Source organism: Macaca thibetana, chromosome 7 (assembly GCF_024542745.1).
Source record: "Macaca thibetana thibetana isolate TM-01 chromosome 7, ASM2454274v1, whole genome shotgun sequence".
Lineage (NCBI taxonomy): Eukaryota > Metazoa > Chordata > Mammalia > Primates > Cercopithecidae > Macaca > Macaca thibetana.
In genome coordinates this window covers 127,027,987-127,053,711 of record NC_065584.1, presented here as the reverse complement: position 1 = coordinate 127,053,711, position 25,725 = coordinate 127,027,987, and the positions used below count along the sequence as shown (strand labels likewise).

The window sequence follows — 25,725 nt, the reverse complement described above, 5'->3', positions numbered from 1 at the left end:
GGTACTTCCTGACATCAGGGACAAAGCAGAGAGGGAACCAATCCAGAAAAAGGATTATTGTCCAGGTCTTCTTGTACAACCGAAAGACAGGTGACTGGTGTTTATGTTTTCCCTTCAAGGCTTGAGGGTTAGCAGCTGCATAGATGAGGGCAGTGCTGATCATAAACCCAACTGCACAAAATATTAGCCTATCCCTTCCTGACTTAAATCCTGGTGCTTGCTTCTCTTCCTTACTGATAAATGTCCTTTGTGGCATTTGTTTTTCCAGAATAGGGCACTTGCATATGCACCAAAAACCTGTTCAGGCAGATACCCTTTCTTCTCGATCATTTCCTTAATGGTGTCTAGGAACTCATTTGCTCCCTCTTGGTCAGCAGAAGCTGCTTCTTCTGTTATATTGACATATTGTAAACCAAACCTTTCCAAATTTATCAAACCGTCCTTTACTGGCATAAAATTGTTTAGCTTTAGATGCTTCACCTTCCTTTTGCTTCAAGTTGTCATATAATGACTTTGCTTGTTCTCAAATCGTATTAGAATATATAGGTATGTTTTCTTCTTCTTTTTCTTTTTTTTGAGATGGAGTCTCACTCTGTCGCCCAGGCTGGAGTGCAGTGGTGCGATCTCAGCTCACTGAAACCTTCAACTCCCTGCTTCAATCAATCCCCTGCCTCAGCCTCCTGAGTAGTTGGGATTACAGGCGTGTGCCACAACGCCTGGCTAATTTTTTGTATTTTTATTAGAGACGAGGTTTCGCCATGTTGGCCAGACTGGTCTTGAACTCCTGACTTAAGGCAATCCGACCACCTCTGCCTCCCAAAGTGTTGGGATTACAGACGTGAGCCACCGCACTAGCCAGGTATGTTTTTCTTACAGCAATCCTGTACCCGCATAAAAGCTGCATTTTGTTTTTTTTGTTGTTGTTGTTTTGTTTTTTTGAGACAGAGTCTTGCTCTGTCGCCCAGGCTGGGGTGCAGTGGCATGATCTCAGCTCACTGCAACCTCTGCCTCCTGGGTTCAAGCGATTCTTCTGCCTCAGTCTCCCGAGTAGCTGGGATTACAGGTGTGCACCACCACGCCCGGCTAATTTTTGTATTTTCAGTAGAGACAGGGTTTCACCATATTGGCCAGGCTGGTCTCAAACTCCTGACCTCAGGTGATCTGCCCACTCCCAAAATGCTGGGATTACAGGTGTGAGTCACTGCACCCGGCCAAAAGCTGCATTTTCAATATGAGATAAAAAGCTATTTCAGGGCCAGGCATGGTGGCTCACGCCTGTAATCCCAGCACTTTGAGTGGCCAAGGTAGGAGTATTGCTTGAGCCTAGCAGTTTGAGACCAGCCTAGGCAAAATCGTGAGACCTCATCTCTACAAAAATTAAAAAATAAAAATAAACTATAAAAAAGGTATTTCACAAAAAGCACAAGGTTTTTGTGCCTGCTGGTGTAGCTGTGGTCATGGTTGCACAATTTTTTAAAATTTTACAATGGGCCTTACAATGGATTCATTTATCTTGAAATGGTAGGCAACCACAGCTGCAGATCTATAGTACATAACAAGCAATTCACCTTTTTCTTGTAATGTCATGACTTTTCTCTGCTTCTTGAGAGCACTTCCAGCATCACTAGTGGCACTTTGTACTGGTCCCCTGATGTTATTCAAGGCTTATGGTATTGCACTGAATATGGTGAAAACACTCAAGAACCTCAAGAGATCACGTTTTATTGTAATACACAGTTTACTGAAGAGAGGAACTGCTCTGATGATTAGCATCACAGAGTTTTAAGCAGATACTGGCAACACTTGACTCACTAAAACAGGAGGCAGTTACAAAATTGCAGTAGTACAGTACGTACTAGTTTATAGAGTTATGTTTTGGGGGGGCCATTTTTATTGGCGATCTCTTTTTCAATACAATTTATGCCCTCATCCCCATTTCCAGTCTGATTATACAGGTGCTAAGTGGCAGAAAGGTCTGGAATAAATACATTAAAAAAAAAAAAAAAGAGGCAAAGGTGTGAAACTAAGTTGCATGCAACAGGTTCTATGAAGGTGGGGGAAGTGTGTGAGAAATAAAACAGAGTAAGACAATGTAATTGGAAGGTTTTAGCTAAAGTTCTTTTCGGTCATCTTTGTCTTTTACTCCATGTTTCTTCACAAGCAAGGATGCTTGTGAACTCAATGTAATTGAAATTCCCCTTTTTGTCATTAGGTGCTTCTCTGTACAGCTCATCCACCTCCTCATCTGTAAACTGATACCCCATGGTTATCAGCAGCTCTCTCAGGTAATCTTCCTGAATGGTGCCTGTTCTTCATCAAAGCAAGCAAAAGCATTTCTGATGACATCTTCAGGATCTGTGCCATTTAACTTCTCACCAAACATGGTGAGGAACATGGTGAAATTAATGGGCCCTGGTGCCTCATTCATCATGGCATCAAGGTATGCATCAGTGGGATTCTTCCCTAGAGAAGTAATCTAACATATCATGCAAATCTTCCTTGTTGATGAAACCATCTCTGTTCTGATCAGTTGTGAAGGCCTCTTTGAACTCCTGAATCTGTGACTGGTCAAACACGGTAAACACACTGGATGTCACGCACTGAGGGCGCTTCTTGGTGGTCTTGGTATGCCTTTTTGCTCGACATGATGGTTGTTTAATTCTGGCACCAAACCCCAGAACCGGGGCCACTCTGTGCAAGATGGTGAGCGACGGCGAAGAGCGCGGGGCTGTAGCCAGACAGTGGCAGCTATGGAGTTATAATTTAATATTGCATTTTAAATTTGCTTACATGTACAGTCTATGTTTTCATAAAATTTAACTTTTAATAGATTTGTGTATTTTAGAGTAGTAAATGATAGACCAGTATCTACATATATCTTTTGCATTCAAGATATCTGTAGGCCATACAGTTCATCTATGAACTTTTTTGTTTTTGTTTTTGAGACAGTTTTGCTCTTGTTGCCCAGGCTGGAGTGCAATGGCACCACCTCAGCTCATTGCAACCTCCACCTCCTGGGTTCGAGCAATTCTCCTGCCTCAGCCTCCCAAGTAGCTGGGATTACAGGCATGTGCCACCATTCCTGGCTAATTTTGTAATTTTCCTAGAGACGGGGTTTCTCCATGTTGGTCAGGCTGGTCTCGAACTCCCAACCTAGGGTGATTACCCGCCCGCCTTGGCCTCCCAAAGTGCTGGGATTACAGGCATGAGCCACTATGCCTGGCCTGTGAATTTTTCAAGTTGTCACAAAGCTCCAAACAAATTTCCAATATATTTATTGAAAAAAAACAATTGTGGCCCTACACAGTGGCTCACTCCTGTAACCCCAGCACTTTGGGAGGCCGAGGTGCGTGGAGCACGAGGTCAAGAGATCGAGACCATCCTGGCCAATATGGTGAAATCCTGTCTCTACTAAAAATACAAAAATTAGCTAGATATGATGGTGTGCACCTATAATCCCAGCTACTCGGGAGGCTGAGGCAGGAGAATTGCTTGAACCCAGGAGGCAGAGGTTGCAGTGAGCTGAGATCACACCACTGCACTCTAGCCTGGTGACAATGAGAGTCTTATCTCAAAAAAAATAAATAAAATAAAAAATTGCATATACCTGTGCACTTCAAACTTATGTTGTTCAAGGGTCTAATGCATAATTTTTCAGTAAACTCAATTAGTGGATTCCCCAAATTGTGGGATAAACCTTTTATGTAAATTCATGTGTTTTATAGATATGTGAAGAAATCCCACAATACACTAATTACAGTCTTATTAAAATCTCAACTCTGTTATAGATTTTGCATATCAAGAAATCCTCAGACTATGTTCCTGACTTCACTTAGGATAAATCAGGGATAAATCAGGGGATAAATCAGGGATAAATCAGAGGATAAATCAGGGGTCAGACTGGTAGAGTCACATAGAGAAAGAAAGAAAATAAGAAAAATGCTAGGAAAACCAGGCAGCATCTCAATTATTCCAGAATGGTCTTCACAAACTGGTATCACTACTATGCTGGTAATAAATTTGCAAATATCACACACCTATTCTAGTGTAAGTAGAAAACACAGACATTCAGGCTAGGTGCAAGGGGCTCACACCTGTAATCCCAGCACTTTGGGAGGCCAAGATCGCTTGAACCCAGGAGTTCAAGACCAGCCTGGGCAACACGACAAGACCTCATCTCTACAAAAAAATTTAAAAATTAGCTGGGTGTGGTGGGGCGCAGTTGTAGTCCCAGCTACTTGGGAGGCTGAAGTGGGAGGATCCATTGAGCCCAGGAGGTTGAGAGTGCAGTGAGCTGTGATTGTGCCACTGCACTCCGGCCTGGGTGAGAGCAAGACAATCTCAAAAAAAAAAAAAAAAAAAAAAAAGGCATGCAGAGCTGATTTTTTGTTTTTAGTATCCACACATCTAAAAGTTGAATAATTAAAGAAAAATTAATCAGCACTGATTGACTCTGGAAGAGTATTAAATTAGCTTTTCCCTTTAAAGTAGACCTCAGGCTTAACTTACCTCCAGCTCTTTTGATTCTGATAGCCTGTATGCCTATACTGTATAAGCTAAAGAGTACATCAGTCCTTTCTATCACTTTAAATTCAGACTAGGACTACAAAATTTTAGTTAGAAATTACAGGTTTATTTTTATATTTTGAAAAAGGCATAAAACAAAAATAAACAACGAGGCATATCAATATTTGTGACATACACACACACACAAAAATGAATATAGGAAATAACATCAAGAAAAAGCATAGTATGTTTTGAAACCAACGTGGGGTATGAAGAGATTTTTGATGAAATACAACTAAAGGCTATGCCTATGTAATGTTCGAGATATTACCACTCCTATCCTACTAGTAAAAATTAGCGAAGTAGGCTTTAAAACACGATTCCTGTTGTTTTAGCCGGATTTATTTTGGTAATGATCCTGCTTCCTTATAAACAACTATTTTACTCATCATTGTTGAAGTCTTCTTGTGTTAAGGAGTGCAATGAGGCCAGGCACTGTGGCTAACACCTGTACTCCCAGCACTTTGGGAGGCTGAGGTGGGAGGATCGTTTGAACCCAGTAGTTCGAGACCAGCCTCGACAACATGGCAAAACCCCGTCTCTACAGAAAATACAAAAATTAGCCAGGCATGGTGGCACGTGCCTATAGTCCCAACTACTTGGGAGGCTGAGGTGGGAGGATCACTTGAGCCTGAAAGGTCAAGGCTGCAGTGAGCCAAGATCAGGCCATACCACACTCTCAGCACTCTCAGCAACCTGGGTGACAGAGTGAGATCCTGTCTTCGAAAAGAAAAAACAAAAAACAAAACTGATGTACATGTCTTATTGCAAAACAGAACCCCAAGTCTAAAAGTAAAATAAGCCAAGGGTAGTTACAATACTGATTAAAAAGAGTATATCCTGAGGCAGTTGTTAGTATATCACTCTCTATTATATGCACAATAACCTCAGATAGGTAAAATATCTGAGCATTTTGCAAGGTAAACCTCCAAAGTTGTACCACAATGTGCCCTTTTCTTTGCTGTTTCTTCTTTGCCTCTTTCTACAGCTGCCAGTGAACACTCAGGAACTGCTTTGTGTGCCAGGGTCTCCAAGACTACCTCCAGGTTCCATGATGTGCTAGAATTCACAAGACTCAGCATATCATCACACAGGTATGATTTATTACAGCAAAAGCATATGAAGCAAAACAGCAAAGAGAAGAGGTACAGAGGCAAAGTCTTGGGGAAACCAGGTATAAGTTCCCAGAGTCCCCTAACAGTGGAGTCACACATATGTGTTGTTTCATTCCACCAGCAACTGAATTGTGACAACATGTGAGAAATGTTGTTTACCAGGGAAGCTTGTTAGAGATACAGTGCCCAGGGTTTTTACTGGGGGCTGGTCACGTAGGTACCTTCTACCTACCATGTACCAAAATTCTAGACTCCCAGGAAGAAAGCAGGTGTTCAGCACACACCACATTGTACAAACAGGTTAGTTACCATGAACCACTCTTTTCAGTGAGTGGAGCCCTCCTGTTAAGGTTTAAATATGTCCCCCAAGTTCAAGTGTTGGAAATTTAATTGACATTGTAAAAGTGTTATGAGACCTTTAACAAGTGATTAGGTAAGGAAGGCTTTGCTCTCATTAGTGAATTAGTGCTGCTATCTCGGGAGTGCGCTCATAAAAGGCTAAGTTTAGACCTATATATCTTTCTCATGCTCACTTGCCACGTGACGCCTTCTGCCATGGCAAGACCCTCGCTAGATGCTGGCGCCATGTTCTTGGACTGCCTAGCCTCCACACCCATCAACCAAATAAACTTCTATTCGTTATAAAATAGTTTGTGTAATTCTGTTATGACGGCAGAACAGACCAAGACACCTGATATCTAAGTTCCCAGATGCAACAGCCAAGGACGAACCTTATCATCAGGCCTTTCAAAGGATAAGTCAGGCTGGCTATGTTACTCTTTTCTGCATACTTAGTGACATTCCCATAGGAATAATCACCATAGACATTTTCAGATTCAAGAAGACTCTTCTAATTCAGAAACACCTTTTTTTTTCGAAGACAGTCTTGCTCTGTTGCCCAGGCTGGAGTGTGGTGGCACGATCTGGGTGCACTGCAACCTCTGTCTCCTGGGCTCAAGTGATTCTCCTGCCTCAGCCTCCTGAGTAGCTGGGATTACAGGCGCATGCCACCATGCCTGGCTAATTTTTTTTTTTTTTTTTTTTGGAGATGGAGTCTTCCTCTGTCGCCCAGGCTGGAGTGCAGTGGCACAATCTCGGCTTACTGTAACCTCTGCCTCCTAGGTTCAAGCGATTCTTCTGCCTCAGCCTCCCAAGTGGCTGGGATTACAGGCATCCACCACCATGCCTGGCTAATTTTTTGTATTTCTACTAAAGATGGGGTTTCACCATGTTGTCCAGGCTGGTCTCAAACTCCTGACCTCAGGTGATCCACCCACCTGGGTTGGCCTCCCAAAGTGCTGGGATTACAGGCGTGAGCCACTGCGCCCAGCCTAATTTTTGTATTTTTTGTAGAGACAGTTGTTTCGCCATGGTGGCCAGGCTGGTCTTGAACTCCTGACCTCATGATCCGCCCACCTGGGCCTCCCAAAGTACAGGCACGAGCCACCGTGCTTGGCCAGAAACACACTTTTTTTTTTTTGAAACGTGTGGTCCAGGCTGTAGCACAGTGGTGTGATCATGGCTCATTGCAAACATGACCTCCCAGGCTTAGGTGATCCTCTTACCTCAGCCTCCTGAATAGCTGGGACTACAGGCATGCACCACCATGGTCGGCTAATTTTTTGTATATTTTGTAGATACGGGCTTTCACCATGTTACCCAGGCTGGTCTTGAACTCCTGGGTTTAAGCGATCTGCCCGCCTCAGCCTCCCTAAGTGTTAGGACTACAGGTGTGAGCCACCACACCAGACCATAAACACACATTTTTTAAAAAAGAGAATTTTCTGCCTGAGAAATGGTTAATTCACTTATGCTAATAAATTGTCATGGCTATTTTTTATCTTCTCTAGTTTTACTGAAAGGTAGAATAAAAATACACGAAAAACAAAGGAAAAGTCAGTTTGGTCTTAATGAACCTGAGATCTTGATACTCCAACATAAAGCAGGTTCTTTCAGTATTACTAGCAGCAAAGACTATTAATACCCATGTTACAGTCAACTAGAAATAGACTTCATATGACTACACATAATTAAGCAAAAATAAAGTTGATGACTACTTGGCATTAGTAGTTTGGACATGAACTTTAGAAGTAAAAGGTAAAGGAGGCATTGTAATATCATGTTTATAAAGATAACTTTCTTCAGCTAATATTTTGGGGATACAAGACGAAACTTCATTTTGTTGTTTACGCCACTTGAGTATATTCTCTGCCAGTTCTTCTGTCTCAGTCACCAATATATCCATCTTTGCTAAAGCCTGGTTCTGTAACATTTGAAAAGGGAAACAGGAGAAATTATATCTCTTGTTAATTCATTATATCATGAATAATTGATACCAAAGGTTAACACCTGATCTTTTTCCAGCCCCTTACTTCAAAAGTTCCTTAAAACTATGCCTTCCCACTTTATAGTACCAACCTACTCTTTGTGAGTTCACCTCTTTTGTCTTCAATAATCACTCAATGCAGATGACCCTCAATTTATATTGCTAAACCTAACCCCCTTCCTAAAATTCAGGCCCACATTTAAGACTATTGGTAATCTCTATCTGGATGTACCTTCAATATCTCAAACTCAGTTTAACTACAGTTCAACAGTGATTGACCATTTACTACATGTGCAAGATGTGTCAAAAAACAAACTAACTTCTTTAACCCACACTTGATCCTACTCACCTTCAAGTCACCCAGACTAGAAACTTCATTATCTTTGATGTGTCCCTTGTCTAATTCATAGCCAAGTTCTAAAAATTTGACCTCCAAAATCTAAAAAAATTATCTTCTGTATTTCTACGCTTTACATCTTTTATCTGAATGACTGTAAATTAGTCTCCAGGTTTTTCTGCCTTTGGTTTCTCTGCCTAGTCTTCTAACCCAGAGCTGATCAAACTTTTTTTTTTGAGACGGGGTCTCTCTCTGTCGCTAGGCTGGAGTGCAGTGTCGCGATCTCGGCTCACTGCAACCTGCCTCCCAGGTTCAAGCGATTCTCTTGCCTCGGCCCCTCAAGTAGCTGGGACTACAGGCGTGCGCCACCACACCATGTTAATTTTTGTATTTTTAGTAGAGATGGGGTTTCACCATGTTGGCCAGGATGGTCTCGATCTCCTGACCTTGTGATTTGCCCGCCTCAGCCTCCCAAAGTGCTGGGATTACAGGCGTGAGCCACTGCGCCTGGCCTGAGCTGATCGAACTTTAATGTGCACAGGAATCACCTGAGGAACTTGTTAAAACATAAGATTCTGATTCTGAAGGTCTAGGGTGCATGATGTCTGTAGTTTTGTATTTAAAACAAGTTTCCAAGTGATGCTGATACTCTCTGCCCATACTTAGGAGTAGCAAGGCTCAGTCTGCTCTATCCAGTATTTTCTCCATGATTAAGGCACAGTTCTAATCAAGTCACTCCTCTGCACCCTTCACTAAAAAAAGAAAACAAACACACACACACAGACACACACACATACACACACACATATCCAATGGCTCCCCAGTACTCAGACAGTAAAGTCTAAGATTCTTAGTCTGGTTTTTAAGGCACTGCATAAACTAACCCTAAGCTAATCTCCTCAATACCTTTAGGCACCAGCCAAAGTGGAGTATCACTTTTCCCCCATACTTAAATTTCACCTGTTCCTTAAGATTCAGCTTACTTTGGCAAGCGCAGTGGCTCAGGCTTTTAATCCCAACACTTTGGGAGGCCGAGGTAGGTGGATCACCTGAGGTCAGGAGTTGGAGACCAGCCTGGTCGACATGGCGAAACCCCATCTCTACTAAAAATACAAACTATTAGCAGGGCGTGGTGGTGGGCGCCTGTAATCCCAGCTACTTGGGAGGCTGAGGCAGGAGAATCGCTTGAACCCAAGAGGCGGAGGTTGCAGTGAGCCGAGATTATGCCATTGCACTCCAGCCTGGGTAACAAGAGTGAAACTCCATCTCAGGAAAAAAAAAAAAGATTCGGCTTACTGCTAACACCTAAATAAATCTTTATTGAAGCCGGACGTGGTGGCTCATGCCTGTGATCTCAGCACTTTGAGAGGCTGAGGCAGGTGCCTCACTTGAGCTTAGGAGTTCAAGACCAGCCTAGGCAACATAGTGAGAACTTGTCTCTATTTAAAAAACAAAACAAAAACTTAATTGAAGTCTTCCTACCCCTATCCTACTCAGAATCCTCCTAGACTGGAAGTAATTCCTCTCTTTTCTATGCTCAATAGATGGCATCTCTTTATAATTCTCTGCTGCATCGATTATGCAAATACAATCCTATAAAGTAGAAAATACATATTTTATAGCTGTCTCACCAAACATTGAGAATTTGAAGGCAGGGTTTGGTCATATCTATCTTTCACAATACATGTAGCATAGCCACAGCACAATGAAGGCAACACATGTTTATTAAATGTTGGAATAAAAGAATTTAAAATGGCTTCTAAAGAAAAATTATATGAAAAAGAAAATGTTAAATCCAAGGTCTAAATAAACACTTCTTTTTTTTTTTTTTTTTTTGGGAAATGGAGTCTTGCTCTGTTGCCTAGGATGGAGTGCAGTGGCACGATCTCGGCTCACTACAACCTCTGCCTCCCAGTTTCAAGCAATTCTCCTGCCTCAGCCTCCTGGGTAGCTGGAATTACAGGCGTGCACCACCATGCCCAGCTAATTTTTGTATTTTCAGTAGAGATGGAGTTTCACCATGTTGGCCAGGCTGGTCTCCAACTCCTGACTTCAAGTAATCCAACTGCCACGGCCTCCCAAAGTGCAGGGATTACAGGCGTAAGCCACCTGCCTGGCCAAGAAAACACTTCTTGATTTAAAAAATAACTAGCTCGTAATATTAGCTATTAAAAAGCTAAACTGGGAGAGCATACCTCTAAGATTCTAGTATAAAATAACTAAAGATAGTTATATTAATACTCACCATTTTCTTTAGATTTGCAGCTAAATGAGGTATATTTCTAATTGTTTCAAGGTGGGTTTCTAATCTCTCAATGAAAGTCACAGCCAATTCCAGCAAATGTACCATATATCTGAAAGAGAAAGAAAAAAGTCAACCATTTTTTTTTTTTTTTGAGACAGAGTCTCGCTCTGTCGCCTAGGCTGGAGTGCAGTGGCCGGATCTCAGCTCACTGCAAGCTCCACCTCCCGGGTTCACGCCATTCTCCTGCCTCAGCCTCCCGAGTAGCTGGGACTACAGGCGCCCGCCACCTCGCCCGGCTAGTTTTTTGTATTTTTTAGTAGAGACGGGGTTTCACCGTGTTAGCCAGGATGGTCTCGATCTCCTGACCTCGTGATCCGCCCGCCTCGGCCTCCCAAAGTGCTGGGATTACAGGCTTGAGCCACCGCGCCCGGCCTAACCATTTTTTAAAGTTTAATTGTTTTGCGTTCTTTTTCTTTTCCTTTAATCAGGACTTTTAATTTGAGATAAGAATTACAATCAACCTAGAGAGCCAATAACAACCTTCCTGCATTCATAGAAATATTAGTGATTAAAAAAAGGTCCTTCTCTTTCACTTTAAGCAACCTGTCATCCAATAAAAAAATGGAAAGAGATAACAGTAATCATATCTGGAATCCAACTTAATGTTAAAGAAACCTCAATGTTAATCATAATCATTTTCTCATATAAGTAAAGGAATTTCCCTAGATAAAAAAAATCCCATTCTGTTTCCTTTTTCTTTTTTTTTTTTTTTTGAGATGGAGTCTCACTATGTCACCAGGCTGGAGTGCAGTGGCACAATCTCGGCTCACTGCAACCTCCGTCTCCTGGGTTCAAGCAATTCTCCTGCCTCAGCCTCCTGAGTAGCTGGGATTAGAGGCACATGCCACCATGCCCAGCTAATTTTTGTATTTTTAGCAAAGACAGGGTTCATTATGTTGGCCAGGATGGTCTCAATCTCCTGACCTCATGATCCACCCGCCTCGGCCTCCCAAAGTGCTGGGATTACAGACATGAGTCACCTCGCCCGGCCCCATTTATTTCTTTTTGAGACAGAGTCTCATTCTGTTGCCCAGGCTGGAATGTAGTGGCACAATCTCGGCTCACTATAACCTCCGCCTCCTGGATTCAAGTGATTCTTGTGCCTCAGCCTCCTGAGTAGCTGAGATTACAGGCATGCACCACTACACTCAGTTACTTTTTGTATTTTTAGTAGAGACAGGGTTTTGTCATGTTGGCCAGGCTGGTCTCAAAGTCCTGGCCTCAAGTGATCCAACCATCTTGGCCTCCCAAATTATTAGGATTACAGGCGTGAGCTATGACGTCCGGCCTCATTCCATTTCAACCTACTCATTCTCTGTGAAGAATGAAGACAATAAGGATAAATGTACTTCATTGAAATAGCCTACATAGAAAGCTACTTTGAATCTCTGCATTTGCAAAAACGCTTTCAAATCATTGCCCAGTTCTTAGATGTAGTACAGTATATACGCTAAGGGTAATGATAATGTACTAAAGAGATACTGAATATAGCCACAGGAAAGGGGTTTTGTTTTGTTTTTTGTTTTGAGACAGAGTCTCACCTGTTGCCCAGGCTGGAGTGCAGTGGCACAATCTCAGCTCACTGCAACCTCTGCCTCATGGGTTCATGTGATTTTCCTGCCTCAGCCTCACCAGTAGCTGGTATTACAGGCATGTGCCACCATGCCCAGCATATTTTGTATTTTTTGGTAGAGACAGGGTTTCACCATGTTGGCCAGGCTGGTCTCGAACTCCTGGTCTCAAGTGATCAGCCCACTTCGGCCTCCCAAAGTGTTGGGATTACAGGCGTGAGCCACTGTGCCCAGCCTTGTTTTGTCTTTTTGGAAGAATAACTTTTTGTATATCTATTGTTTTCCTACAAAATAAAAAATCTGACACTTAAGAGAAGATACTGCCGGGCGCGGTGGCTCAAGCCTGTAATCCCAGCACTTTGGGAGGCCGAGACTGGCGGATCACGAGGTCAGGAGATCGAGACCATCCTGGCTAACACGGTGAAACCCCGTCTCTACTAAAAAGACAAAAAACTAGCTGGGCAAGGTGGCGGGCGCCTGTAGTCCCAGCTACTTGGGAGGCTGAGGCAGGAGAATGGCGTAAACCCGGGAGGCGGAGCTTGCAGTGAGCTGAGATCCGGCCACTGCACTCCAGCCTGGGCGACAGAGTGAGACTCTGTCTCAAAAAAAAAAAAAAAAAAAAAAAAAAAAAAAAGAGAAGATACTGATTTGCTTAAGCTAGTGAGGCACTGGTGGAGAAAGTTAGCAATGAGATCCCCAGATGCTTGCTTCTTATTTATTTGAGACAGAGTCTCACTCTGTTACCCAGGCTGGTGCAATCACAGCTCACTGCAGAGTTGACCTTCTGGGCTCAGGTCATCCTCCCAGCTCAGCCTCCCAGGTAGCTAGGAATACAGGTGTGTGCCATCATGCTTTGCTCATTTTTGTTTTTTGTTTTTGTTTTTTTGGTAGAAATGGGATTTTGCCATGTTGCCCAGGCTGGTATTTATCATTAGTCATAATCTACATCTTCAATTTGATACTTGTAATACTGTGAGGAAGAGGGCAATAGAAGTCATCTCCATTCTATTTATTGGGAAACCAAGTGAAAAATTTAAATCATTTGCTCAAGGCTTTGAGGCATATAAACAGTAGCGATGAGAACAAAATCCAGGTTTTTTCCTCCCTTAGTTGATAGTGTTTTCATCTGCCCCAGTTAAACGCCCACAATAGAATTTTTACATATAGGCAACATTAACTCAACAATGAATTTACTTTACAACAATGAATTTACTTCACATACAATTTTTGTTACATATTATGGATCTAATTTCTTTCACTAAAGTCATAATTTGTAATTCCCAAAACACGATAGCCAAATTCTTTCTTTTTGCCATAGGTATAGTGGTTTAAAAGCAATGATTTTCTTTCTGGTTTAATATATCAACATTAATAATGTTAACAAATAGAATCACTAATTGTTTTATGAATTCTGCTGCAAAGTAACTGCAAAACAAAAAGTAAACTGAGAAAACAGGTGTAACTGTTAATTTCTACTTTTCAGTCTAACCTGTGATAAACAGCTTCAATAGGTAAGTTTTCCTGGCACATGGGTTTCAACAGTCTTTGCCTAAGGGATCTCTTCTCTTTCAGCACTGCTTCCAAATGATTATTCATGCTTTGCAGAGTATGACACTTCTGAGCTATACAAATTAAAAATAGTAATTACAGTTAGCAATAGGACAAATAACAGAATCACTAATAATTTCTTCTTTGCCTTGGTTTAACACCACCAATGTCAGAAATTCATCCCATCATTACCCTCCTATCTCCTCTGTATTAATAATTGGTATTAATACCAATACCAATTTCATTTTCAACAATTTTCTTTTAGTCGGTTTTTGTATATGTAATATATTTCTATTATCTCTTTTCCTAGTGATAACCAAATCTAGTGCTAAATTCTTTCTCTGTGTTTCTCATCTCTACCTCTTATTCAGTTCTTAATAGCCAGAGCTGTATTCTTTTTTTTTTTTTTTTTTTTTTTTTTTTTTTGAGACGGAGTCTCGCTCTGTCGCCCAGGCTGGAGTGCAGTGGCGCGATCTCGGCTCACTGCAAGCTCCGCCTCCCAGGTTCACGCCATTCTCCTGCCTCAGCCTCCCGAGTAGCTGGGACTACAGGCGCCCACAACCGCGCCCGGCTAATTTTTTGTATTTTTAGTAGAGACGGGGTTTCACCGTGGTCTCGATCTCCTGACCTTGTGATCCGCCCGCCTCGGCCTCCCAAAGTGCTGGGATTACAGGCGTGAGCCACCGCGCCCGGCCCAGAGCTGTATTCTTAACACAAAGTTTTTTCCTATCTCTGATTCTAATAGTCTATAAAAGACCATCGAAAAAAGAGTCACCTTAGCTGGTGCGCTAGCTCATACCTGTAATCGCAGTGTTTTGGGAGACTGAACTGGGAGAATTGAGGCCAGGGGTTTGAGACCAGCCTGGGCAACATAGTAAAACCTCATCTCTACAAAAAAATTGAAGAAAAAAAAATTAGCTGGGCATGGTGACACATGCCAGTAGTCCTAGCTACTTGAGAGAATCAGTTGAAACCAGGTGTTAAAGTTACAGTGACCTGTACTTCAGCCTGGGTGACAGGGTGACACTCTTAAAGTCATCTTACAAGCTATTTCTGATTATCTCATTATTTTCCCCATTCAGTTAATGGCTGCCAATTGACCTGTCTTTAAAATTCTTATTTTGAAAAAATTCAGATTTGCAGAAAAGTTTCAAAAAAAATTGGTGAACTCACATATACATTTTATTTATATTCACTGATTGTTAACATTTGGCTACATTTTCTTTTTATCTTCCTTCTCTCTCTACACACACACACACACACACACACTCTCTCTCTCTCTCTCTGTCTCTCTCTTTATTTTTGCTGATCCATTTGAGAGTCAGCTGCAGACAGCATATTTTTTCCCTGTGAAACGTTAGCATGTATTTCCCAAGAACAGGAACATTCTCCTATATAACTACAGCACATTACCAAATTCAAAAATTTAACATTGATACAATACTACCAATATTTAGTACAGCCCATATTTAAACATCACTAAGTATCCCAATAATGTCCTTTACAGCAAAAAGAATTTTAATTTTTGAGACAGGGTCTCACTGTGTCACCCACGCTGGAGCGAAGTGCTATGATTACAACTCCTTGCAGCCTCGACCTCCCAGGCTCAAACAATCCTCCTGCCTCAGACTTTCATGTAACTGGTACTTCAGGTACACACTAAAATGCCTGGCTAGTTTTTGTATTTTTTGTAGAGACAGGGTTTCACCATGTTGCCCAGGCTGATCTTGAACTCCTGGGCTCAAGCAATCCACCCACCTTGGCCTCCCAAAGTGCTGGGTTTACAGGTGTGACTCTCCACACCTGGCCACAAGAAAACTTTCTCGTCAAATATTCAATACATTGCCAGCCATGGTGGTATGCACCTGTGATCCCAGTTACTTGGGAGGCTGATTTGGGAGGATTGCTTGCGCCATTCAAGACTACCCTAGGCAACATAGGAAGACCCCATCTCATTAAAAAAAAAAATCAATCCATGATCGTACAGTGCTTTAGTTGTCATGTCCCTTTAGTCTCCTTTAATCTGAAAGTTCCTCAGACTTTTCTTCCAAGTTCTCCTGACTTTGAAGAGCCAATTTAGTCACTTTTTATGCTGTGTGTACTACTAAAGCCAACAGAACTTCTATTTCAGCACAGAAATAGACGACTTCGTTAGCTTTGGAACAACACCTGGAAAAACGATGGTGCATCATAATTTGACTGACTGGTGCTTATTACAGTAATCCAAGAAAAAGCTGAAATTCCAGTGATTATCCACTTAACTAAAACCAAACCACTTACCCAGAAAGAAAGGATGAACAACATCTGCTGTATCTTTTTCTAGTTTCAGGAGTTCAATTTCCAGGTTTTTCTACATGGGGAACAAAAGTAACATTTAGCTCAATCAGAGAGTATCCGGGGCCAGGCACAGTGGCTCACTCCTGTAATCCCAGCGCTTTGGGAGGCCGAGGTGGGTGGATTACCTGAGGTCAGGAGTTCGAGACCAGCCTGGCCAACATGGTGAAACCCCATCTCTACTAAAAATAAAAAATTAGCTGGGTGTGGTGGTGCACACCTGTAGTCCCAGCTACTTGGGAGGCTGAGATGGGAGGATCACATTTTGTTTTTGAGACTGGGTCTCCGTCTGTCACCCAGGCTGGAGTACAGTGGCGCAAACATGGCTCACTGCAGCCCCGACCTCCTAGGCTCAAGTGATCCTCCCACCTCAGCCTCCCAAGTAGCTGGGACTACAGGTGTGTGCCACCATGTCTGGTTACTTTTTGAATTTTTTTGTAGAGACGGGATCTCCCTATGTTGCCCATACAGGGTCTCAAACTCCTGGGCTCAAGCAGTCCTCCCACCTTGGCCTCCCAAAGCATGAGGATTATAGGTGTGAGCCACTATATCTGGCCAGCTTTTGTTTTTGTTTTCCTATACTAGAAGTACAAAGAGAAAAGTTCAGTCTGGGCGCGGTGACTCACACCTGTAATTCCAGCACTTTGGGAGGCCGAGGCAGGCGGATCACAAGGTCAGGAGATCGAGACCATCCTGGCTAACATGGTGAAACCCCGTCTCTACTAAAAATACAAAAAATTAGCCAGTGGGGGTAGTGGGCGCCTGTAGTGCCAGCTACTCAGGAGGCTGAGGCAGGAGAATGGTGTGAACCTGGGAGGCGGAGCTAGGAGTGAGCTGAGATCGTGCCACTGCACTCCAGCCTCCAGCCTGGGTGACAGAGTGAGACTCTGTCTCAAAAAAAAAAAAAAAAAGAAAAGAAAGTGAAAAGCTCAACATGATTTACCTGGTAGATTTCAGCTTCAATGTCTGTGATCTGCTGTAGTCTGGTGAAGTTCACAAAACAAGAAGCTGTTTTCTTAGACATGTTTAACATCTCCTATTGGTAAACGAACAAGGAAAGTAGCAGAATGTCACAAAAAGTTTCTAGGTACATTGGAATAGCATGCTCATAGTCTGAAATATGAGAATATATTATGTCCAACACTGCCTTTGAACATGAAGTACAAAGTAAAACAGTAGCAATGTGTAATTCTTGTTTTAGAACCTTCACCATCACAAATCACTTGCTCAAATATTAAAAAAAAATAAGAGAAACAAACAACACACTCCCTTTGTATTATTTCCTAAGGTATCATACAAAATAGATTTGTATTACTGATAGTTTATCAAAGGATTCTAAGACTAAAGTTGTTGGAGAATCACCTCTATCTTTCCAAATGACTCAGGCCCAGTCTCTCTGAGCTTCTGGGGTTGAAATCAAATACTTTTCCCCTTCATGGAATCATTTATCTGATTCGCTAAATGACCTCAGTTGGCTACAAGTCATTCATACTGTGTATATTCACATTCTTATCTTTCAGTTAAAGGATTATTTGTATCCAGGCATAATTATTCTTTCAAAAAGGTTACCCCTTCTTTTTTATCCTTTCATTCCACGAGTCCATGCACATTATCTCAGAATTGAGTATTATCTTGTGCATCCCTAGACTTCATCCATAATTTTCTCTATCATTTCGTTTTCTACAATGCTAGCACAGCAAAGAATATATACATATATATATATATATTTTAGATGGAGTCTCGCTCTGTTACCCAGGCTGGAGTGCAGTGGCGCGATCTCAGCTCACAGCAAGCTCCGCCTCCCGGGTTCATGCCATTCTCCTGCCTCAGCCTCCTGAGTTGCTGGGACTACAGGCGCCTGCCAGCATGCCCAGCTAAATTTTTTTTGTATTTTTTAGTAGAGACGGGGTTTCACTGTGTTAGCCAGGATGGTCTCAATCTCCTGACCTCGTGATCTGCCCACCTAGGCCTCCCAAAGTGCTAGGATTACAGGCGTGAGCCACCCACTGGGTTTTGTTCTTGTCACCCAGGCTGGAGTGCAATGGCATGATCTCCGCTCACTGCAACCTCTGCCTCTTTGATTCAATTGATTCTCCTGCTTTAGCTTCCCAAGTAGCTGGGATTACAGCTTTCCAAGTAGCTTCCCAGCTACCATGGGATTATCGCCACCATGCCTAGCTATTTTTTTTTTGGTACTTTTAGTACAGTTGGAGTTTCACCATGTTGGCCTGGCTGGTCTACAACTGCTGACCTCAGGTGATCCACCCGCCTCAGCCTCCTAGAGTGCTCAGATTACAGGCGTGCGCCACCGTGCCCAGGCCAAAGAATTTTAGAGATCAGATAGGCCAGGGATTGGAAAACTATAGTCCATGAAATAAATGCAGCCCATTACCTGTTTTTGTATAGCCTGTGAGCCAGGCATGATTTTTATATATTCAAATTGTTGGGAAAAAGAAAATCAAAGACAATATTTTATAACAGTCTGGGCACAGTGGCTCATGCCTGTAATCCCAGCACTTTGGGAGTCTGAGGTGGATGGATCATTTGAGGTCAGGAGTTCAAGACCAGCCTGGCCAACATAGTGAAACCCCGTCTCTACTAAAAATACAGAAATTAGTCAGGCAGTAGTGGTGCACACCTGTAATCCCAGCTACTCGGGAGGCTGAGGCAGGAGAATTACTTGAGCCTAGGTGACAGAGGTTGTGGTGAGCTGAGATTGCCACTGCACTCTAGTCTGGGCGACAGAGTGAGACCCTATCTCAAAAAAAAAAAAAAAAAAAAAAGGCTGGGCATGGTAGCTCACGCCTGTAATCCCAACACTTTGGGAGGCCATGGCAAGCGGATTACCTGAGGTCAGGAGTTTGAGACCAGCCTGGCCAACATGGTGAAACTCTGTCTCTATTCAAAAAAAATAAACAAAATAAATTAGCCGGGCATGGTGGTGGGTGCCCGTAATCCCAGCTACTTTGGGAGGCTGAGGCAGGAGAACTGCTTGAACCTGGGAGGCGGAGGTTGCAGTGAGCCAAGATCACGCCACTGCACTCCAGCCTGGGCGACAGAACAAAACTCTGTCTAAAAAAAAAAAAAAAACAAAGAAAATGATACGAAATTCATGTTTCATGGTCTAGAAATAAAGTTTTATTGGAACGTGACTTGTCTCATCCATTTACATGCTATCTCTGGCTGCCTTTATACAACTACCTAGTTGTGTAGTTGCAACCATATGGCCCACAAAGCCTTATATATTTACTCTCTGGTCTTCACAGTAAAAGTTAACTGTCTAAAAATAACCAATTTTATAAACACTTACTGAGTTAGGCAATGGAATATTCAAATATGAAACAAGCTCTCCACCCTCACGAGGCTCATAATGTATGGGAAGAAAAAGGTATTCTAGATAGAAAGATCAAAAACATTATAAATGCTCAATAACCACCAGTGTTCACATATATGTGAAAACAGGGTAAGAGGTAGCTGAAAACATAGTCTCCACATAATCACAGATGATCCTGAGTGCTATGCTCAACAATCATACTGCAGAAAATGGGAGCAACTGAACATTTTCTGGTAAAGAAGTAATACAATCATACATAATACTTATTTAGAAATACAGCCTGGCATGATGGCTCACACCTGTAATCCCAGCACTCTGGGAGGCTAAAGCAGGATAACTGCTTGAGCCCAGGAGTTTGAGACCACCCTGCACAACACAGGGTGTCTCTATAAAAAATTTAAAAAATTAGCCAGGCAGCTGGGCATGGTGGCTCCCAGCTGTAATTCCAGCACTTTGGGAGGCTGAGGTGGGCAGATCACGAGGTCAGGAGATCGAGACCATCCTGGCCAACATGGTGAAACCCCATCTCTACTAAAAAATACAAAAATTAGCTGGCTATGGTGGCACACCTGTAGTCCCAGCTACTCGGAAGGCTGAGGCAGGAGAATCGCTTGAACCCAGGAGGCGGAGGTTGCAGTGAGCCAAGATCACGCCACATTGCACTCCAGTCTGGTGACAGAGTGAGACTGTCTCAAAAAAAAAAAAAAAAAATTAGCCAGGCATGGTAACGTGTGCCTATAGTCCCAGCTACTTGGGAGGCTGGGGTGGGAAGATCCCTTGAGCCTGGGAGATTGAGGATACAGTAAGCTGTGATCATGCTACTGCAACTCCAGCCTGGGCAACAGGGTGAGACCCTGTCTCAGAGGCAGCGGGGAAGGTAGCGATATTTAACTGGGGAAGTGTGAAAAATAAAACTGGCTGGGCCTGGTGGCTCACACCTGTAATCCCAGCACTTTGGGAGGCGGAGGTGGGTAGATCACCTGAGATCAGGAGTCGGAGACCGGCCTGGCCAATATGGTGAAACCCCGTCTCTACTAAAAATACAAAAATTAGCCAGGCATGATGACATATGCCTGTAGTCCCAGCTACTAGGGAGGCCAATGTGGGAGGATCACTTGAGCCCAGGAGGCCGAGGCTGCAGTGAGCCGTGAGCACGCCGCTGCACTCCAGCCTGGATGACAGAGCGAGACTCTCTCAAAAAAAAAAAAAAAAAAATACACCCACAAAACAAACAAAATAAAAACACTACTGAAGAGGGAGGAGGGAATAGGGAATAGTACAGGGTTTACATCTGGAGTGATAAAAATGTTTTTGAAAATAGTTGCACAATATTGAGTATAGTAAATGCCACTGAATTGTACATTTTAAGATAGTTAAAATGGTAAATTTTATGTTATATGTTGTATGTATTTTACCACAATAAAAAAAAAGAAGGAAAACCCTGGTAACTAGCTAACATAAACAACACTAGTGGAGCAATGGACTAGAGAGATTGGATATTTTAAACAGATCGCTGCTACGGTATTCCAGGTGAGGATGAGAATGTGGACTAGGTCAGTAACAGTTAAAAAGGAAAGGAAGAAAAGACGGAGTTCCTGCAAAGATAGAATTGACAAATCTTAACTGATATGGTGAATAAGGGATAAAATCCAGTTAATACTCCAAAGATTCTGCTTCACGTGAGTGGACAGAGTTATGCCATTCACTGAAGTAGATAACACAAGATATTTTACTGATGGCAAAATTGAGGAACAGGAAAGTATTACTCCAACTTCACACTGCCAATGTGTGCGAGGGTGGAAGTGAGAACACATCTAATCCACTGTCTTTCCATCATATGAGCTGACTCTTTTTTGTTTCTCTCAGGAGGTAAATGAGCCTAAAACATTTTCTACAATGTATCACATTGTAATCAACTTGTTCCCTGGTATATCTCCCTCTCTCCATGCTTATACACTAATCTTAGTTGTATATCTGGCAAACTAGTAAACTGTCAGGTTCAACAGTAGAGTAATGGTGCTTAGCTAAGAACATGCAAGAGAAACCAGAGGAAAAATAAGAATGTTTAAGAAGCAGATAACAAAAAAGGAGAGAAGAAAGAAAGATGGTCAGGTGAAGTGGCTCTCACCTGTAATCCCTGCACTTAGGGAGGTGGAGGCTTATTTTCTATAACGAATAGAAAGTATAACTATTTGAGGATTGAGACTTAGTTTAACACATTTAAAAAAAGAAAAAGAAAAAAGCATCAGGGATTTGAGAATACAGAAAAGTCTTTTCCTTTAGCTATTGTTATTATATATTGCTATTACATGCCCCAGAGGGCAAAAGAACCCTGAAAATGAAAGGATCCTGAGAAAAAGGAGTCTATTCCGGGTATTTTTGTTTATTCCGTGGCTAGGCACAGGAAGAAGCTGAAATCCAGAACCTTTACACTTAATATAAAAATCCTGGTAACATTATATACCACATATGTATATATAAATTTGTAATTTGTGGGCACCCTTTCTTTTTCCTATCCCTTCCTTTTCATACTGAATTCTAGCTGAGAGACACTAAAAGGGAGGTTAGTATAGCAGAGAATTTAAGAGCAGAGGCTCTCAAATGGGAGAGTAGGTGTAGAGGAGAGTAGGACACAGGTTAAGAAAATAGAATTAGTAGATTCTGTGCGTTTTTTTTTTTTTTTTTTTTGTAGATCCAGACCCTGATCTTATTAATTGCCAATAAGCAATGACCAAGCTTTGGTCAAGACTCCATGACTCACTCACACTTGCTGGAAAAATATCTAGAATGTAAGGCCACTAAAGCAGTCCCTAGGGGAATAAACTAAAGCAATACCCCATTATCCTACAGAGAGCCCTACCTTTCTTTCACCAAATCACTCTCTAATGGACTGAAACAAAACTTCAAACAAGTTATGTTTTCCAGAAGAGTTGTATCAAATCACAATCTTAGGCATCACTCAATTTTTTAAAAATTCTTGCCAGCAGGAATTCAGTAGTCTTAATTTTTAATGCACAAAAAATGATGTGCATTAAAGGGATGGGCTGTTTAAAGGGATGATGTGACAAATCATTTTGAAAGAATCAGTGCTAAATCCTTCTAACAGGAAAAGGTTTTTGGCTGGGTGTGGTGGCTCAAGCCTGTAATCCCAGCACTTTGGGAGGCCAAGGCGGGTGGATCATTTCAGGTCAGGAGACCAGCCTGACCAACATGGTGAAATCCCGTCTCTACTAAAAATAAAAAAAATTAGCCGGGCGTGGTGGTGCGTGCCTGTAATCTCGGCTACTCAGGAAGCTGAGGCAGGATAATTGCTTGAACCCAGGAGGTGGAGGTTGCAGTGAGCCGAGATTGTGCCACTATACTCCAGTCTGGGCAACAGAGCAAGTCTCTGTCTCAGGGAAAAAAAAAAAAAAAAAGATAAAGGTTTTTATGTATAAAGTTTGCTTAAAGTAAAACCAACCTACAAGTCTGTAAATAGCTCCCTCATTGGGACTAGCTGTGTAGTAAGGTTGTCAGAGGTCTTAAGGAGCTATAGAGTGGGACATGTTAACTGTAGGTAAAACCAGTAACTGTCAATTAATGTTACTTGAGAGACAGTAGACACCACCAAGACAACCACCACCCCCAAAAAAGAGATCACCCATCAATGCCTAAAATTCTCTCACCAGTGCCTCACTCCTTTGGTTTAGGCATTTGTATTTCCTACCAATGCTCTTTAGAGGGATACCAAGTACCAAAAGTTGGGGGGTTTTTTGTTTTTGTTTGAGACAGGGTCTTACTGTGTCACTCGGGTTGGAGTGCAGTGGCATGATCTTTGCTCACTGCAACCTCCACCTCCAGGGCTCAAGCGATTCTCATGTCTCAGCTTCCTGAGTAGCTGGGATTACAGGCACCTACCACCATACCTGGCTAATTTTTGTATTTTTAGTAGAGACTGGGTTTCACCATGTTGGCCAGGCTGATCTCAAACTCCTGACCTCAGGTGATCAACCCGCCTTGGCCTCCCAAAGCTTTGGGATTACAGGCATGAGCCCTCAAAAATGTTTTCTATTATGAGTTTGCCAAACTATTTTGTGACAGGAGAACTGGACAATACAAGTGAGAGTACTAGGTAACCTGATAAGAAAAAGGCTGGGCTCGTTGGCTCATGCCTGTAATCCAAATACTTTGGGAGGCCAAGACAGGCAGATCACCTGAGGTCAGGAGTTTGAGACTAGCCTGGCCAAAATGGTGAAACCCCATCTCTACTGAAAATATGAAAATTAGTAGGCGTGATGGCAGGTGCCTGTAGTCCCAGCTACTCTGGAGCACGAGAATTGCTTGAACCCAGGTGGCGGAGGGTACAGTGAACCAAGATCACACCACTGCACTCCAGCCTGGGCAACAGAGGGAGACACCGTCTCAAAAAAAATAAAGAAAAGAAAAGAAAAAGAAAACACAGGAGAGAAGGGAGGAAGGATTAAACTGTAGAGGGCTGTCACCACCCCTGGGAAATGTAGTTAACTAGGACCACCTGAATCTCCTGATCACCCAGACAATGGGTGTTCAACAAAAGCTTAAAATCTTTCAAGACAATATCACAGCCTCTTATAACAGTTCATCTTGAGAGAGGACACAATGTGTCAAAAGGGAGAGTGCTAAGATCTAATTCTCCTTCAACAGTCTAGTGACCATGGGCAAGTTTCTTGGTCTAAGCCTTAGTTTCTTAAATTAAAAAATACTCTAAGGTATTAGAGTCTCTAATGGCTCTTCTAACTATAAAAAGTTATATATTTTCCATAAATCTTCCATCATGTTTGTAATGCTTTTTTTTTTTTCTGAGACAAGGTCTCACTCTGTTGCCCAGGCTAAGTGGAGTGGCCCGATCGCGTCTCACTGCAACCTCCATCTGCTGAGCTCAAGCCATCTTCCCATCTGAGCCTCTGGGACCCATGTGGTCCTGGGAGTAGCTGGGACCACAGGTGCACGCCACCACACCGGCTAATACAGTGCTAATTTTTACAGATCAGTTTAACTTTTCTGTTTTCTTTTTAGTGAAATTCCTCAACTTCCTCTATATATCAAAATTTCTTTCCCCATTTTTCTCAATGCCCTTGATCCCACTTTCCCCATGCCCTTTTGTCACTTGCATTCCATCATTTCCTCACATGTTCAATTTCTCACTCTATTGGCTCCTTCCCCCGACATGCTCTTCTTGCCCAACCTAAAACTGCCACTTTGTGACTCCTTGGGTTAATGTCTCTTTTCTCTCCTTCTCAAAATTAACCTCTTCCTCCATTCACGTTCCAAGGTCTTATCTTTTTAGCCAGTACTTTTTTTTTTTTTTTTTGCCTGTAAAGATGCCAAGGCCTGGCACGGTGACTCAAGCCTGTAATCCCAGCACTTTGGGAGGCCGAGGCGGGTGGATCACGAGGTCAGGAGATCGAGACCATCCTGGCTAACACGGTGAAACTCGTCTCTACTGAACATTAAAACAAACAAACAAAAAATTAGCTGGGCGTGGCGCTACGCGCCTGTAGTCCCACCTACTCGAGAGACTGAGGCAGGAGAATCGCTAGAACCCGGGAGGCAGAGGTTGCAGTGAGCAGAGACCGCGCCACTGCACTCCAGCCTGGGCGACAGAGCGAGACTGTCTCAAAAAATAAATAAATAAAAATAAAATAAAAACACGAAAAAAGAGCTTCTAGCGCTCTTCTCTACCCAGTACCTCCCGCCCCAAATACGATTCAATACTTCCCACAAACGAGCGTTGTTGGTAATGCTTGTTCCGCAAGGGGACGTAACGATCCGTATTTCCTATCCCCGCCTTGCACTACAGTCTGGAGGCAGTATCACTGGATGAAAAAAAGGCCAGTAACAGCAGTCTAATCTCCCACAAACGGGCCAGGGACAAATTTACCCTACAGACACTCAAAACACAGTCTACCCTAAACACCATCTACTCAGATCCCCGTTTTCCAAGCACCCACGGCAGAACGGTCGCGGCTGTTGCCTGGAAGGGGATCTATTACTATAGTACAGACCCCAACCAGGACCCTCACCACTCCCACAGCCAGCAGCACCAACTCACAGCCATATTCTGTTGCCATCGTGGGCACCCCCTTGATGACGCCACAGCCGCCCCCACGCACCTGATTGACCATCCCCGAAGCTATGAGGTGGCCTAGCACTAGCCCAGCGCCGTTAGGCGCGGACGCCGGGTCCCAGGGGTTGGCAGCCGCCATGGCTCGGACTCACCTCCCGCGAAGGCGCCAAGAGTGAGTTGGAACGCAGGGCGAACGCACGGCGC

At 42.9% G+C, this 25,725-nt stretch overlaps 1 protein-coding gene and 1 pseudogene across 4 annotated transcripts; both read right to left on the bottom strand.

The window, feature by feature from the left end:
* Nucleotides 1-1,743: 1,743 nt before the first annotated feature.
* On the bottom strand, nt 1,744-6,268 carry LOC126959282 (myosin regulatory light chain 12B-like; annotated as a pseudogene).
* Nucleotides 4,612-25,723, bottom strand: HAUS2 (HAUS augmin like complex subunit 2). 4 transcript variants are annotated; one of them, XM_050799574.1, is made up of 6 exons: nt 25,674-25,723; nt 17,046-17,138; nt 16,049-16,118; nt 13,710-13,842; nt 10,590-10,698; nt 4,612-7,944 (listed from the first exon to the last, which is right to left on the bottom strand). In XM_050799574.1, exons 2-6 carry the CDS (start codon nt 17,133-17,135, stop codon nt 7,735-7,737), a joined length of 612 nt encoding a protein of 203 aa, XP_050655531.1. In that variant the 5' UTR covers nt 17,136-17,138; nt 25,674-25,723; the 3' UTR covers nt 4,612-7,734. The 4 variants fall into 4 exon arrangements, with proteins under 4 accessions (XP_050655531.1, XP_050655529.1, XP_050655530.1 ...); XM_050799572.1 differs by having other exon boundaries at nt 25,568-25,718; XM_050799573.1 differs by lacking the exon at nt 25,674-25,723 and adding an exon at nt 25,507-25,566.
* Between the last annotated feature and the right edge of the window lie 2 nt (nt 25,724-25,725).